At 45.8% G+C, this 15,868-nt stretch overlaps 2 protein-coding genes across 12 annotated transcripts in view; both read left to right on the top strand.

Moving 5' to 3' along the window:
- The window catches only part of LOC143327145 (serine/threonine-protein kinase WNK2), a 42,127-nt gene extending 39,420 nt beyond the window's left edge, over positions 1-2,707 (top strand). For all 9 annotated transcript variants that reach the window (XM_076741354.1, XM_076741350.1, XM_076741351.1 and 6 more), the window contains one exon: positions 8-2,707. In XM_076741354.1, the coding sequence (XP_076597469.1) occupies positions 8-358 (351 nt within the window). In that variant the 3' untranslated portion in view covers positions 359-2,707. The remainder of the gene's footprint in view (positions 1-7) is intronic.
- Positions 2,708-3,220: 513 nt separating this feature from the next.
- Positions 3,221-14,913, top strand: brpf1 (bromodomain and PHD finger containing, 1). 3 transcript variants are annotated; one of them, XM_076741357.1, is made up of 16 exons: positions 3,221-3,397; positions 4,718-5,499; positions 5,856-6,045; positions 6,144-6,431; positions 6,789-7,306; positions 7,494-7,692; positions 7,814-7,945; positions 8,546-8,674; positions 9,150-9,555; positions 10,313-10,621; positions 10,730-11,008; positions 11,091-11,238; positions 11,628-11,761; positions 12,591-12,706; positions 12,829-12,983; positions 13,723-14,913. In XM_076741357.1, exons 2-16 carry the CDS (start codon positions 4,763-4,765, stop codon positions 13,904-13,906), a joined length of 3,924 nt encoding a protein of 1,307 aa, XP_076597472.1. In that variant the 5' UTR covers positions 3,221-3,397; positions 4,718-4,762; the 3' UTR covers positions 13,907-14,913. The 3 variants fall into 3 exon arrangements, with proteins under 3 accessions (XP_076597472.1, XP_076597475.1, XP_076597474.1); XM_076741360.1 differs by having other exon boundaries at positions 7,494-7,683; XM_076741359.1 differs by lacking the exon at positions 3,221-3,397 and adding an exon at positions 3,865-4,091.
- Positions 14,914-15,868: the final 955 nt, after the last annotated feature.

Genomic DNA, 15,868 nt, shown 5'->3' on the forward strand with positions numbered 1-15,868 from the left:
GTTTCAGATGAAATGCCGTGTTGGTCCCAGCAAGTTCCAGCTGCCTCTTTCCTGCCCCCTGACTGCTGCTTTAGGCCCTGGTATGCCCACAACCCTAACTCCCAACTCCTCACCAATGCTCCCTCCTGGGTACCTTTTCCCAGCAGGCTCCTATGGCAGGATGGTTCCTGGTCCTCTTTACCCCCAGCAGTGGCCTGGCACGCCTAGTCCCGTAGGCTCCATGGGTCCTGTAGGCCTGCTTGGTGCTGCGAGAATGATGCCCTATGCCACAATGGCAAACCCAGGAGTCAAAGCCTACCCTCTGGTCATGCACGACCCCGAGAGCGGCCCCTGTCCAAAAACCACTAGGACTACCTAATCTGCTAATGTGTTAGTGTGTATGGGCAGGATGGTCCGACTCCATTCTGCTCTGGTTCACCAGAGCCACACATGTACATAACCCGATCTTGTAAATAACATCATGCGAGTGTTGATATTCTTTATACAACACCTATATCTGTAGTTAATTGTGCGTGTGTCTGTGTGCGTGCGTGCGTGGGTGTGTGCGTATGTGTGTATACTATTCAGTACATGTTAAGTATGTATGACTGGATACCTAATGCTTTTTGGCTTTGGTCTTGACTAAACTCAGCCATACAAGACATTTTGTCTGCGGTCACAACAACGTGTTTCACTTTATTCTTTACCACTGCAGTTTCCACATTGATTTAGCCTTTCTCTGTGTTCCACACACATTAAACACTACATTGGAATCCAACTACCAGTGGTTTGAGATGCATTAACAGGACAGTATTTATGGCGAAGCTATTTGAGGAAATGTAGTGCCTTGAACATTGATTTATAGATATTTTTTCTTCTGTGAAACAAAGCATGTCTGCATCCAAGTTATTTTATTTAACGGAAGCTTGAGTGCAGTCTCTTTTTTTTTTTAATGCATTACAGACACTTTCGTTTTTGGTTTACATATGAATGCCCTTGCAGTACTGCACTATTAACACAGTATATGCTCTTATTTAAATAATAAAATCATGTTTTAACCCTTGTTTACTTTCCACCCCTGTGACAGATGGAATGCCATAGTGGTGAGATGTACCGTTGCCTTGCAGAAACAAATGGTTAATGTGCGACTGATGAGAGAAGGAAAAAAAAAAAAAAATAACGCCAGCAGCCAAAATCCACTCTTTCAGGTCAAACGGTTCAGTCGGACACGGCCTCTTTTTTGATAGGACAACTGATGCGAGTTGGCAGTGTTGTTGAAAGGCAGTGTCCAGAGCTGTATATACTGTACATAGATGTTTCTACAGTATATGCCTCTGGTAGTGTTCTGATCAGAATGTAGCAATTAATATGTGAAGGCTTGAGGCTTAAAAGTGCAATTTTAAACCCCTCCACAAAGCTTTGATCGTGGCCTTGCCACAAGCCTTATCTCTGATGTGTGCAACAGGAGCAAGCTGAAAAGTTGAACAAAGTTACAAATCACCAAGCAACAGATAGACGTTACCAGGCAAAGTATACACGTAACAAACCACCAGTCAACTCTGACGTCACTACTGCTCGATGTTCTTTCAACTTGGCTGTCCTATTACTCAGCATACACTGTATGTAAAATGTTTTGTGCAATCACCAGTTAGGTCTGACTTTTTTTTTTTTTTTTAATTTGATGTTTAAAGCTTGATTTTTTTATTTTTTTTTTGATGCTGCTATCGTCTTGAGGTGATTCCACTGTACAGTTAAGCATTCTGTTCACATAAGATGGTACTTAAAATTAAAAAACCTCCTCAAATCACATTAAAAATACAAGACGCTGACAAAGCAGCGTTATTGCCTTGTTGAAATTTTGATGTTGTGAATTTTGATTTCCCAGGTTGCTTGCGATGACAGCCTCTTTTTTTTTTTTTTTTTTTTTTCGTTTTCTTTTCAGTAATATATTGCAAAATTCAAATGATACTTGATGCGGGAGATTTGCACAACATATAGTCTCCCTTAATTCTAACCTATGTTTAAGACACACTGTATATAGTGGGTTTCACCGCCTGTACTTTTTTATCACTGACAAGCATGGCCAACTTTTCATGTTCCACAAAGATAAACAATACAGCTTCTATGGTTAGAAATTTCACATTCTCCACAACACAATTTGAAAGGTTTCAGCACCCCAATCCTGCCAAGCTGTGAATTGTACAGTTTCCTTGTAGTTTATATTTGTACATTTTGTTTGTTTGATTGTTTCGGGGTGTTGTCGGTAGTGGAGGGGTTGCTTTGATGTATATTATTCCATCAATTCGGTTTGAATTGGACTTTTCTAGGATTATTATGCAGAGTCTTCTGCTTTGGTGAAATACTTCCAGTAGTAAGAGATTTCTGTTCTCTGTCACTATGTTTTGTTCCACCTCCCTCGCTGCTCGCTCACGGGGAGCAGAGGAGGGATGAACTATTTGATGGCATATTCGCTCGGATGCAGTGATCAGACGGAGAGCTGAGATGCACAGAGGAGGAGCAGACCTGACACTTCCTGCTCTGCTCATCTCTCTGGTCTCTGGACAACATTGCCCCCTGGTGAATATGCTGTGATTGTCAAAGGCTTGTGTTTAAAACTGTGTGGGATTGCTTCTGCCTGCTGTAGGTCCCACTGCATTACCCCACCCTGCCCTGCTGCACTCTAATCACAGACTGTATGTTGAGAGAGAAATAAATATTTTGTGCTTGATGATGTGTTTTTTTGGTTTTTATTACCATTTTTATTTCTAGATTCTGTATCATATTAAAAGTGTATTTCTGACTGGTTGCAAGTTTATATAACGTGGGGTTTTAGACAATCAGGACAAACTCCATCCATAAACTCTCTGCAGTGTTTATTTGTTTTGGTAAACAGAGGATGTTTGGAGACTTATTTCAAAGTGTGACGTGCACTCAGACCAGACTTGACGCTCACTCCTGCGGACATCTTTGAAACGAAACCACAGATTCGCAACATGCGACACAGAATATCCTATGGGAAAACATCGATGGAGTAGAAAAGAAAAATAAATGATTAAAAAGAGCTTAGGAACAGAATGCCTCCCCTCGGTGTGAAATCTTGGTTAAAATGCGCAAACAGGCTCTGTTTTTACACCAGAAGCCGAGAAATAGATCCTCCTGCTTTGTGTGGCGAATGTGTCGACCCGCGTCTGCGGCGTAACGTTACAGCAGCGGCTGCCCCTTTTGTTCAACCGAGTTCCTGAATTATTCCCAACACAATTAAATGATCGGGCTATTCTGTTGTATCATCAAAACATTTCCATATTCCTGCACTTCCCGGGAGCTCATCTGGGATTATTCACTGAATTAAAACCGATCTGCAGCCCTTCCGATCTGGTGCGAGGTTTCCGAGGCACGCAGTCTTGAGGAACGTGGAGTAGTAAGTGCTTCTAATGTTAGTCCAGATCTGTAGCGTTAAAGGCTCGTTTTTATGGGAAACTGGCTCACATTTAGACTATTAAAACTAACGTATCTTTTGCGGTAATCTCAGTACTTCATCTGAACCTACTGTGCCCCGAAAACACGAAGTAGTAGCGTTAAGTTGAACCCTGAATGCAAAATAGGCATGCCTGGCTATTTTGCTCGTATCGCTCAACATTTTAGAGTTATTTCGCCACAGAGATGAAGATCTAAATGTCTGATCGACTTTGGCTGTTAAATCTGATGATAACCTGACCCCACGCGCTCTCGTAGAGCGGTAATCTCGTGGAAATCGGACGTTATAGTGTCATTTTGCTGCTCAGTGTCTGGGATTCACAGGGTGAGGTCATTGTGGAGGGAAACACTAGAGGGCTGAATGGTCATCCAAGTTACAGTCGGGCTTCAGTGAATGTAACTTTAAGCACCCTTTTGCTCATTGTTTGCTGCTAATTATTCGTTACTAAACACGCCCTGTAACGTTAAAGTGAAGTGACACTTCTCTTTGTGTAGCTAACGTCTGCCCTGCGAGTACAGCTACAATTTAGCACACGAATTAAAATAACCTAGTTAACGTTATTGAGCTGAATGAAACACTTGGCGTCGATTAAGGTGAAAAACGGAAGATAGCAATGGCGAGTTTTTAACGTTGACTCGTGAGTAACTGCTGTATTCTCTGTAGCTCTGCTGTTTGCACATAGAATTGTTGTTTGCTAGCTGCTGTTAGCTTACTGGCTAACAGCGTCAGGCTGTAATATTTCATTGTTTGGGGAGGACACATAAGCAAAATGCTAAGGCTAACGTTAGCTGGGTTTAGATGCCCTAAATTCTATGGGTAGCTTTGGGGGGTTCAAGCTAAATGTTGTCCTGTGTGTTGTTACCTTAGCCAGATTTGTTCTAGCTCGTGGGCTGTAAACAAGCTTGCAGTTGCTGTCAACTAGACTCACTGTTGTGCCGTTTGTTTCACTGCACGTTCACCGGGCACTGCTGTAGTTACGAAGGATCAGAAACAAACATATTTACCTAAATTGCACCTGTTTGCGAGTAACCGAACACAATCATTTGTTTGCTACTGGGAATGGGGGGCATTGTCACGTGACTGCACCATAACAGGTGCACAATGTGCAGGCACGACTCGTCTAGACTGCTGTCTCTAACTACTGCAGTTCAGTGACAGTAGCTACTATCTAACTAATGTATTTTGAACACATAACATAGCAATCACCATCAAATCTCTGGAACTGACCCTCTCATGGTCCTTCTTTATGTTCCCCTCTGTCAGATGTAAGCTTGAAGAGCATCTGTCCCAGCAGTGGCTGTTGGCACAATGGGGCTGGACTTTGATGTAAAGACATTCTGTCACAATCTGCGGGCCACCAAGCCCCCTTATGAGTGCCCTGTGGAGACTTGCCGTAAGGTCTACAAGAGCTACAGTGGCATTGAGTATCACCTTTACCACTATGACCATGACAACCCGACACCTGCACAGACTGTACCCCAGAAGAAGAGAAAGGGACGGCCGCCTCGAGCCTCGTTGGCGGGATCAGGGGATACGGATGATGGTGGAGGTAATGGGGGTGGAGGACCGGGGCACGGGGGAAACACGCCTGGTAGCCCCAACCGGTCAGAGCGCTCTCACTCCCCGGGCAGAGAGACAATGACATATGCCCAGGCTCAGCGCATGGTGGAGCTGGAGATCCAAGGACGGATCCACCGCATTAGCATCTTTGAGAACATTGATGTGGTGTCAGAAGAAGACAGCGATGCGGAGGATGCTCCACCATCTGGTACTGGTGGCAGTGGTGGAGGGGTGTGTAACGGGAGTGATGGTGGAGGTAGCGAGGTAGGAGGAAGTGGCAAGGACCGCCCAGACATCCCATCTTCTAATGGGGGCAAATCCACCCCAAAGTCTGGGAAGCATAAGAGTAAAGAAAAGAAGAAGGATGGCTCATCTCATCATCACAGCACTCAGTCCGGGCCTGCAGTCAAGCTCCCTGAGGCAGTGTTCAGAGAACTGGACCAAGAGAGACCCGATGCCCCCCCTCGGCCATCATCTTACTACAGGTCTGCATTGAGAATTTTAATCTGGTTCATTTCTAATTACATAGCAGGTATGAAAATTAGAAGCAGGGTTATTGTTAAGTACATGGCAGGCATTTTGTAATGGGGTGCATGCATTTTCCTACCAAAAATACATATGGTGAAGCACATATTTACAGTCAGTCACCAGTTTGTTTGCAGTTGCACTGCTCAGGAAATTAATTGGACCTCAGATTCCTCTTATTTTTCTGTTGTTATTTCCTCTTTCTACAGAAAGTTGAAGTTGGTGCCATCCCTATACCACCACTTCTTTTCTACTCAGGTACTATTATGTAACAGTATAAACCCATTTTCCTCTTATTTCCAACGCTGGTGTTCAGGTACATCGATAAGTCTGTGGAGGAGCTGGATGAGGAGGTAGAGTATGACATTGATGAGGAGGACTACATCTGGCTTGACATCATGAATGACAAGCGGCGGCGTGACGGTGTGACACCCATCCCTCAGGAGGTCTTTGAGTACCTCATGGACCGCTTAGAGAAGGAGTCCTACTTTGAGAGCCACAACAAGGTACCTGAATTTGGAAACTGAGGGGGCGGAAAAGTTAAAATATATACATGTATAGAGTGCATCCAGTTCTGATCTCCCCTCATCCTCCTCTCCCCCAGGCAGACCCCAGTACCCTAATCGATGAAGACGCCGTCTGCTGCATCTGTAACGATGGAGAGTGTCAGAACAGCAATGTGATCCTGTTCTGCGACATGTGCAACCTGGCAGTACACCAAGAGTGCTATGGCGTGCCCTACATCCCAGAGGGCCAGTGGTTATGTCGTCGCTGCCTGCAGTCCCCGAGTAGAGCTGTGGACTGTGCTCTCTGTCCCAACAAGGGAGGCGCCTTCAAACAGACGGACGACGCACGCTGGGCGCACGTCGTGTGTGCTCTCTGGATCCCAGAGGTAAATCCAGTCAGTCAGAGCTAGCTAATCATGCAGATATGGAGGCGCTCTGCATTGTGCGGTGTTCCTCTGACGTGCAGACAGCCTTCAGTGTTTGTCTGTTTCCTGCAGAGTCAAAGTTGCTGTTGCTTTTCCACAGTGGGTGCAGAAAGATTTAACCTTGATTGTGAAGTGTGAAAGTGGTGTGATGAATAGCACTAGATGCATAAGTCAGAGAAGACAAATTAAAATGCTTTAATCTCAGATGAATAACATCAGTGTTGGCGTACAGTTTTGCAGGGCTTAGTCTGTCTCTTTGCTACCTTATCCCTTTGATTAGAGTAATGCAATAAAGTGTGTTTTGCTGCCTTTCCTCAGGTCTGCTTTGCTAACACAGTCTTCCTGGAGCCGATCGATAGTATTGAGCACATTCCTCCTGCGCGCTGGAAGCTCACCTGCTACATTTGCAAGCAGCGTGGTTCAGGCGCCTGCATCCAGTGTCACAAAGCCAACTGTTACACAGCCTTCCACGTCACCTGTGCCCAGCAGGCGGGCCTCTATATGAAAATGGAGCCCGTCAGAGAGACTGGGGCCAATGGCACCTCTTTCAGCGTCCGTAAGACGGCTTACTGTGACATCCACACGCCTCCAGGATCGGCCCGACCTTTGGGGGGAGTAGGTGGGGCCAGCATGGGTTCGTCTCACAGTGAAGGAGAGCTAGAGGAGGATGACGAGCCCAGCATTGGCCACGATGATGACTCCAAGGGTTGGAGCTCCGAGCGAGCCAAGAGGGCGAAGGCCAAGTCCAGGCTGAAAATGAAAAGAGCAAGGAAGATCTTAGCTGAGAGGAGAGCTGCTGCGCCAGTGGTGTCTGTGCCCTGCATACCTCCTCACAGGTACACACACACACCGCGCTTTTACACTTATTTTGAGGACTGAGGTTCCTGTATTTTTTTCATTGCATCCCAATCTTTGCTAGCAAGTGCAGTTCAGTAAATGTCTAAATGTTCTTTCTTCCTTAAGGAAGTTATACATTTATAACATGAGGGTACAAGAGTTCAAGTAGTGTTTGTTTCTCTCCAGGCTGAGCAAAATCACCAGTAACTTGACGGTGCCCAGGAAGAGCCAGTTCATGCAACGCCTTCACAGCTACTGGACCCTGAAGAGGCAAAGTCGGAATGGTGTGCCTCTGCTCCGCCGGCTCCAAACCCACCTGCAGTCCCAACGACATATCGACCCACTCCCACCACAACCTCCATCACAACTCCCTTCGGTATCCAGTGTAATTGTTTTTTTTGTTTTTTTTTTAAAAAAAAGCGACTAATTTTAGTGAACATTACTGCAATCCTGTACTCATTTCGCTGTCTGACATGTTTGTTGGTTTGTGCGTGTTGCTGTTGCAGAGGGACAGCGAGGAGAAACAATCTGCCTTAAAGGAGCAGCTGAAGGCATGGCAGAGGCTGCGACACGACTTGGAGAGAGCCAGGCTGCTGGTGGAGCTCATCCGCAAGAGGGAAAAGCTCAAGAGGGAGACGGTGAGACACAAATTAGCTTTGTTTCTGTCACAAGTAGTTATCAAAAGTACGACACGAGTGATGGCACAATATGTTTTCCCCAGTGAGCTTTAAAGGACAGCAGTTAGTGCACAAGTCTTCCCTTTGAGTTAAACTTCTTTTAGCTTTCTCAGTAACATTTTGTATTTCTCTACGTCCCTGCGATCTTTCGTTCATTTCAGTTTTTCTCAAATGTTAAGAATTTATTTGCTGCCATCAGGTCTTGTGTGGCGTGGGAGGGTTAGGTGCTGCAGGGGAGTTCTGACACATTTGACATTTAACAATCAGTTGCAGAACAGCAATACATTCATTAGCTATTTTTTTTCCAATCTCAGCGAGTGAGCCACTTGTGAGTTAATCCACCGTGCAGGTGGACTACCCAAATACAATCTGTGAGGTAAACAGCACTTTCCCTCAGTACTGGCAGCTTAGTGCAGTCACGTGCAGCGTGAGTGTGTGGGTACACGCATACATTTGAATATGGACCTGTGTGTGCGTACGCAGCTCTCGCCGCACAGATTTGTTTATGTTCATTTCTTCAGTCAGCAGGTGTGCATTGTTAAAAAATGTGTGTGTGTTCAGATTAAAGTGCAGCAGATGGCGCTGGAGATGCAGCTGACTCCCTTTCTGGTGCTGTTGAGGAGTACGTTGGAACAGTTACAGGAAAGAGACACTAACAACTTTTTCACTGAGCCTGTACCGCTGGCAGAGGTAAATGCACACACACACGCGCACACACACACACACACACACACCGGTGTCATTTTTTAAATTTGATCACATCAGCATATTTATATTTCTCTTCTGTTTCTTTAAGTCACTGCATAATGTGTTTTAAATAACATATTGCCGATTTCCTGTGTTATTGATTAGCATTTTATTTATAACTATTTCTAACATTTCTAATCTTATTATGAAAAAGTGTGATGTCAATCTGTTTATTTGTAGAATGTGCCTGTTCAGTATCTTTGATACAACATTTTAATAACAAAAGTTGATGGATCCCCGCCAATAATATGTTTATGGAGAAAATAAATGTCGGCTGTTACGTCGCTCATCATCTCATCATTATCCTGAACTGTCATTTAATGTCTAGCATACAACAACTTGTTCAGTTCCATATTCGCTCTGACTTCAGTACACTCACTGAAAATTCACTGTACCCTCTCTACCCTCCACTGTCCAGGTGCCAGACTACCTGGACCATATTGACACTCCAATGGACTTCCAGACCATGTGGAACCTGCTGGAGTCCCACCGCTACCTCACTTTTGAGGCCTTCGAGGCAGACTTTGGCCTCATTGTTAACAACTGCCTCAAGTACAACGCCAAGGACACGGTCTTCTACCGTGCCGCCCTGCGCCTCAGAGAGATGGGCGGGGCTGTCATAAGAACCGCCAGGCGCCAAGCTGAACGGATAGGCTTCGACTACGAGACTGGCATGCACCTGCCCCGAGAGCCCAGCCCAGACAGTCAGCGTGACCAAGAGAGAGACAGAGAGAGGGAGCGTGAGCGGCAGAGGGAGCGAGAGCGGGAGCGCCAGAGGGAGCGGGAGCGAGAAAAAGACGGTTTATTGTCCTCTAATGAAGATGGTAAGTGAACCGCTTTCACTTTGATTGGGAGGTTTTTGCAGCCAAAGCACTTTTTTTTTCGCTCAAGCACTGAACTGAAAAATAGGCGAGAGGCAAAATATATCATTTGAGAAGTTCGAGCTCGTCCAACCATGTATTGTTGGCCTGTTAATGCTTTGCATCTGGAGACGATGCAGTATGTTCTAAAAAGAGACACACTATCACAGTGCGGGAACCTACAGTCATGGGTGTCATAGAGAATAAGTTAGAAGATTATAGGAAAGGTAGCATAAATACAATCCAGTGTAGGTTTCTAGGCTTTTTTTCTCTTTCCACTGATTGAATGTCAGTTACGTACCTTGCCAACACTATTAAATATATTTGTGGCATAAGATGCTTAACATGAAAAAAAAATATTTCTTTGGCACAGTAACACCTCTTGACCAGTAGGTGGTGCTTTATATTCATTCAGTTCTTTGTTAAAACGTCATTACAAATCATTTTTGTTTGTAAAACTGTGTTTCTTTGCTTTAAAACTGACTTGTATCCATCTTTGTTACTAGCATAGATGATGTGTTGGGCCTTGTGACATATTTCATGTACCACTAAAGTTATTTCTGATCAGCCTTAGATCAAGTTTGAGGAATCCTGCAGGGATGCTGAGTTTAGGTAGAGCACATATGAGTTATCACAAATTAGCATGACACTGTCATCTGTCTGGTAGCACAGTGATTCTTCAAACATACTGTTAACAGCCTCTCTCTCCCTGCCCCCTCAGACCTGCTCCTGCCAGAGAACAGGCGGCGGCTGCCACTGGAAGAGCAGCTGCATTACCTGCAGGCGCGCCTTGATGAGGTCAGCTCGGGAAAGCACAGCATTGGTCAGTCTCGTAGGGCCAAAGCTCTGAGAAAGGAGATCAGTGTCATCAAGAGGAAGCTGGCACACCAGCGGGAGGGAGGCTCCGGCATGGGGGGCCGGGATTCTGTGGGAGGAGGAGAGCGGGGTTCTTCCCTCCCCCATCACCCATCCTCTGCGGGACACCACGATGAGGGAGGAGAAAGCAGCAGCCAGGAGATTGGTGGAAAAGGTGCAACTTGTAAGATTATTGTGCAACATGAAAATAGTCATATTAAAGGAAATTAACGTCATTAACATTTCCTTGCGTTTTAACCCGTAAACCGCTCTCTCCCTCAAGATCTGAGCGTGTCCTCGTCCGCCCTGGCTCCAGAGGTGGGCCGTCGGACATCTGTACTCTTCTCCAAAAAGAACCAAAAAATGGCCGGACCCCCCAAAAGGCCAGGACGCCCCCCTAAGAACCGGGATGCTGGCTACGGTGGGGCAGGGGTCAGCCAAAGCCCTATCGGCCCCCCTCAGCTGCCCCTGCTGCCGACACCCAGGCAGAGGAAGAGACCCCGCAGCCCCCACACCAGCTCGAGCTCTGACAGCGACAGTGACAACGACGACCTGCTCCCAGGTACGGCAGACAAACTGCTAAACTTTGAGCTGCCATCTTTGAGTCACATGCAGTCACTTCACTCGGTCGCTCTTTTCCTCAGGTTTGCCAAGTAACGGTTTTGATGGAGGAAACCAGCCAGTGACGGAGAGCTTCCGCGTGTACAGAAACGAGCCCCGTCTCCCTCGATCCAGCTCGGACTCTGAGTCCACAACCAGCAGCAGCAGCAGTGCAGCCTCTGACAGGACCAGGTAAGTGGTGCACAAACATGCACGATGTTGATGAGATGGCAGACAAAGTTAGCGATGAACTAACTTGTTGTGTGACTGTACACTTGTTGTTCAGTTCTTCTTCCTCCAAGTGGCCATAACATCGCTTTATGCCGCTTTAAAGGAGCAGTAAACAGCAAAATATGCTTAGTGACTTCCTGTAGTCTTGTCATCACTAAAAGTACAAGAACATAAGATCATCAGCAGCTTCTTGTTTACCGCAACAGTTCAGCAGCCAGTAAAGTGTGATGAGCTGTGCTCTGTGGTGTTAACATCAATCCCTGATAACATCTGTGACCTGTCAGATTGTAAACACTTGTAATGAAGTGATATTTGCGTCTTTACAGTCCCGTCTCTCCTTTCTCTCCCAGCACGACCCCCTCTAAGCAGGGCAGAGGGAAGGCGTCGTTCTCGCGCTCCGCCTTCCAGGAGGACAGCAGCGAGGAGACGTCGGGCACTGAAAACGATTCCTACTCCGTCGGAGGATCGCGGGGCGTTTCACACTGTAAGCAAACACTCAAACCCACACGCGCTAGTTTCTATTTATGTAGACATGAGCGTCTTCTCAGAATGATTTGAATCTTAATGCAGCTGGTAATTTCAGCAAGGGCAAGCTGCAACACCTTTGAGTCTGTAGCTGATCCGGTATTATTTATTCGATCTGATATGATTTGACTCGTGCCAGTGAATTCATTATTAATGATGTTGCTCTGCTTTGGGGTTATGCACGAATCAAAATGACTGATATTTCTGACAAGCTGATCTGGGATGACTCATAATGTCTTTCACTTTTGCCTGAAGCCCAGTTAAAAAACATGAAAATTGCCATGCTCCCTGCATTTCTTACTCTTACTGTTTATTTGGAGCCCCCATTAGCAGCTACTCTTCGCGCCTTTCAAGACACAGCTACCTATTTTCTCGTCTGTGGTTGATGTTGCAGTCGTCTGCTGTGAGCTAAAAACGCTGCAGCTCAGGAGCAGCACGTGTACACAGAAAACATGCTTGACATGAGAATGGCAGCTGCTGTAGGGGAAATGAAACATAGCAAAAGACGATCCCGACACTGAGATCAGCCCTCTCCATGTGAAAGCCTTGCGTTTTCGGCCTCAAAAGACACGTGGTGTCGTTGGACCTGCTTCTTTCACAACCAGCCCAGTTTCCCCATAACACAAACAGATTATTGGCATTGTTTTTCTCAAACATTACCATGAAAAGGGGATGTATGTTGCAGTAACCACTTAAAAGAACGTGACTGTGTGCACATCTGTTGTTTAGCTAGAAGTGAGTTTGCACAATGATGAACGTCTTCCTGTTCCTGTCGTTCTTACTGTCAGTGGTGCGTGGCCGGGCCAGGTCAGGATGCTGGATGACCTCTGATGACTATTCTTCTCTGGAAGCCCTGGACCTGGTGTGGGCCAAGTGCAGAGGCTACCCCTCGTATCCTGCTCTGGTGAGACACAAGTGGACTCTGCCAATAGCATAAACCAGAGTTAAGAGATCTGTTCACCTTAGGACATTCTGCAGGTTAATGACTGTACGTCTAACCCTCCTCTTGTCGCCATTTGCCTGCAGATAATTGACCCGAAGATGCCCAGAGAGGGGGTGTTCCACCGGGGTGTCCCAATCCCTGTCCCCCCATTGGATGTGCTGAAACTAGGGGAACAAATGACCCAGGAGGCCAGGGAGCACCTGTTCCTGGTCCTCTTCTTTGACAACAAGAGAACTTGGTCAGTGCTCTGGATCATCTCTATGTTTTCGCTCATTGTCACAAATCAGTCGTCTCTTTGTTCTCCTTTGCTTGTTCTCACTCACATTATTTCTTTTTTCTAAAATGATGAAGTGCAGTAAAACATCAGACACAAGCAAAATGGGCTTCTGGTGTTACTGGAACTGTGCACACAAGTAACTATGTGGCAGTAGTTCAAAGGAAACTGCACTATTTGTACCAAAGTGCAAGGCAACAAACCATTCAGCAGAAATGGGGCAAACGTGGTTTTAGAAAATAAGAGGAGGGAAAAGAACAGGTTGTGTTTTAGGTCACCCTGTGCGCTGCAATCATGTCTGTTCAAGGTTTGCTTCTAAGCTTAAAGAGAGAAAAAAATCTGTGAGAAACGTGCTGACTCAACAAGTCGGGCAGTCTTTAGAGCAGTCGTCCCCAACCTCGGCGTCCGGGCCTCTCCATAGGGTCAGATAAATCTGAGGAGTCCTGAGATGATTAATAAGAGAGGAAACAAGAAAAACAAAGTTCTGATACACAAACACAAAAGCTCTTTGGGCGTGAAGCGTGACAAGAGAGGCCCCATACGGCGTTTGTTATGTCGACAGGGATTTCTGTATGACACTTCAATAAGGTATCAACTCTGACTGATGTGTGTGCGTTGGGACAATCTCACTGCATTTGTGCTGCCATTGTGATGCACGTTTTGCTGTAAATTGTAAATCTGCACCATGTGTGCGTGTTTCCAGGCAGTGGCTGCCGCGCTCTAAGCTGGTGCCGCTCGGGGTGGACCAGGAGCTGGACAAGGAGAAGATGCTGGAGGGCAGGAAATCCAACATCCGCAAGTCAGTGCAGGTGGCCTACCACCGTGCCATGCAGCACCGCAGCAAGGTGCAGGGAGACCCCAGCAGCGAGACCAGTGACAGTGACTGAACACACACACGCACGCACACACACACACACACACACACACACCATATGTGTTGGTCCTTGCAGGTGTTGAGGAGCATGTGTTCCTTTATCGAGAGCCCAGCCCTTCATCGCAGAACAGGAGAAACAGTGCCAGTAGCACAGAGTGGGAAAAAGAAACGTCCACTACATTGGCCCCCAAGACATGCACGCACACTAAGCCGTATTTAATCTGACATGTAAAATATTGTATTTAAGAGAATTGAAAAAAAAAATGGTATTAATAATAATGATGGAAAAATATGCTATCTTCAGAATCATGCAAGTGTTCCTCGTACGTGGTCGATATATGTTTAACGTCAAATGAGATGATGGTTTACAGACTCAAACAATGAACGATAGTATTGCACTATGATGCATACACGACTGCCTCTTCCCTGTCATTCTCACACACACACACACACACACACACACAGGGACAGGGAAATGCATATTAAAATGCACACACTGCGGGTATGGCTGCGAACGCCATCGGCCCGGCGCGTCTGTCTCACATGCCTCGCCCACCTTTCCCCAAACAAACAGAAAAGAACAACAAAAACCAAACAGGTCTGGTGCTAGCGTCCGGTCATTTTTCAGTGGAGCACAAAGAGAGACTATTGCAGCCTGAACCGTAGGCAAACCAACATTATTGTTATTTATTCTGCTTACTCCTTAACAAGGTCGACAAGCTCTTTTTCTTTTTTCTTTTTTATCATGGACTACTTCTAATCACTCCGGCCACACAAGACATCGTTGTGTGGCGCTTTCTCGTCCGTCACTGTGTCCATCTTGTCTCCTGTTTATACGGTTTTGTTAACATACTACGTCTGTGTCACGCAGGCCACTGGTCAGTGAATAATGAGGACTAAAACTGAAACACATGATCGCCTCACTGTCTGTCTTAGTCTCAGGCTGATGGCTTTAGAACTTTTATATATACAGATTGCATAAAGATAGAAGTTTAATAAAAAGAATTGAGTTTTTTTAAACTTGTGGGTCGTGTTGTGGTCACTGTGTTTGTTTGCCTTCAGTGTTCTTCCTGGTTTCCTCGCGGTTGCTGGAGGCCATTGTTTGGAATATCCCTTTGAGTTCAGCCGAAAGTTCACCCCCCCATCACCCCTTTCTCAGGAAATTGTGACTCGAGTGCATCTCAAGATTTATTACCGCTGTGTGTTTCTGACACTGTTTCACATAGACTGACACACCACCTCAGGTCAGGTGCAGGATTTGCTGCCAATGAACACGACTGGTCAGGTTTTGCGTTGCTTTGCTTGTTCTTTAAGGCCCGTATTTGCATGAAAGTTAACTTCCTTCCTCTTTTTAAATTAAGCTAAATGCTGTATTCCCGACATGTGACACCATGGTGACATATAACACCTTCCTCAGGCCTCAGGCTTTCTTCATCACACCTAAGGGAATTTAATCAAGGTAAATACATTTACCAAGCGGAGACCCTTTGAGTGTTGGTGGGTGACTTCTCTGTGAGGGTGTGACAGTGAATGTAGAGTTACAATCACAGCCAGTCCTGCAGGTTTCTTTCCTTGTGCAATATTTGAAGGTATATAAGGACAAAGATGGCTCTCTGTACAGTGGTTCTACTGGTCGGACAGCCTTTACGGGAACACACAGGTGCGATGTCTCATTAACACGTCTGTCTAGATATAGCTTTCTTTATTGCAGAGGGTTCCAGATAATCTGTGAGCACTGTGCAAATGTTTTGAATGCCCAGATGAGAAGAAGAATCCCGTGCAATGTAATAACCTGTCAAAATAAAATGGTATTTTTAGCAGAAAATGGCATGAATGTCATGGCATTATCAGATTTAATGACATTTTACTGCTATTTTAATGACATTTCCCATAAGTTGGCTGACTGTTTACATTATCAGTTGCCATATGAGCTCATTCGCCCGTGATGACAAATACGTTCTCACAACTAGTGTGA

The sequence above is a fragment of the Chaetodon auriga genome, chromosome 10 (genome assembly GCF_051107435.1).
Source record: "Chaetodon auriga isolate fChaAug3 chromosome 10, fChaAug3.hap1, whole genome shotgun sequence".
In the NCBI taxonomy this organism is placed as follows: Eukaryota; Metazoa; Chordata; class Actinopteri; order Chaetodontiformes; family Chaetodontidae; genus Chaetodon; species Chaetodon auriga.

What these genes read in the sequence shown, in the direction of transcription:
- brpf1 (XM_076741357.1), top strand. Translation starts at nt 4,763, where the DNA reads ATGGGGCTGGACTTTGATGTAAAGACATTCTGTCACAATCTGCGGGCC. An exon ending in AGCCTGTACCGCTGGCAGAG is followed by an intron (nt 8,675 to 9,149) that starts GTAAATGCACAC and finishes TCCACTGTCCAG; the next exon opens with GTGCCAGACTACCTGGACCA. An exon ending in CCAGGAGATTGGTGGAAAAG is followed by an intron (nt 10,622 to 10,729) that starts GTGCAACTTGTA and finishes CTCTCCCTCAAG; the next exon opens with ATCTGAGCGTGTCCTCGTCC.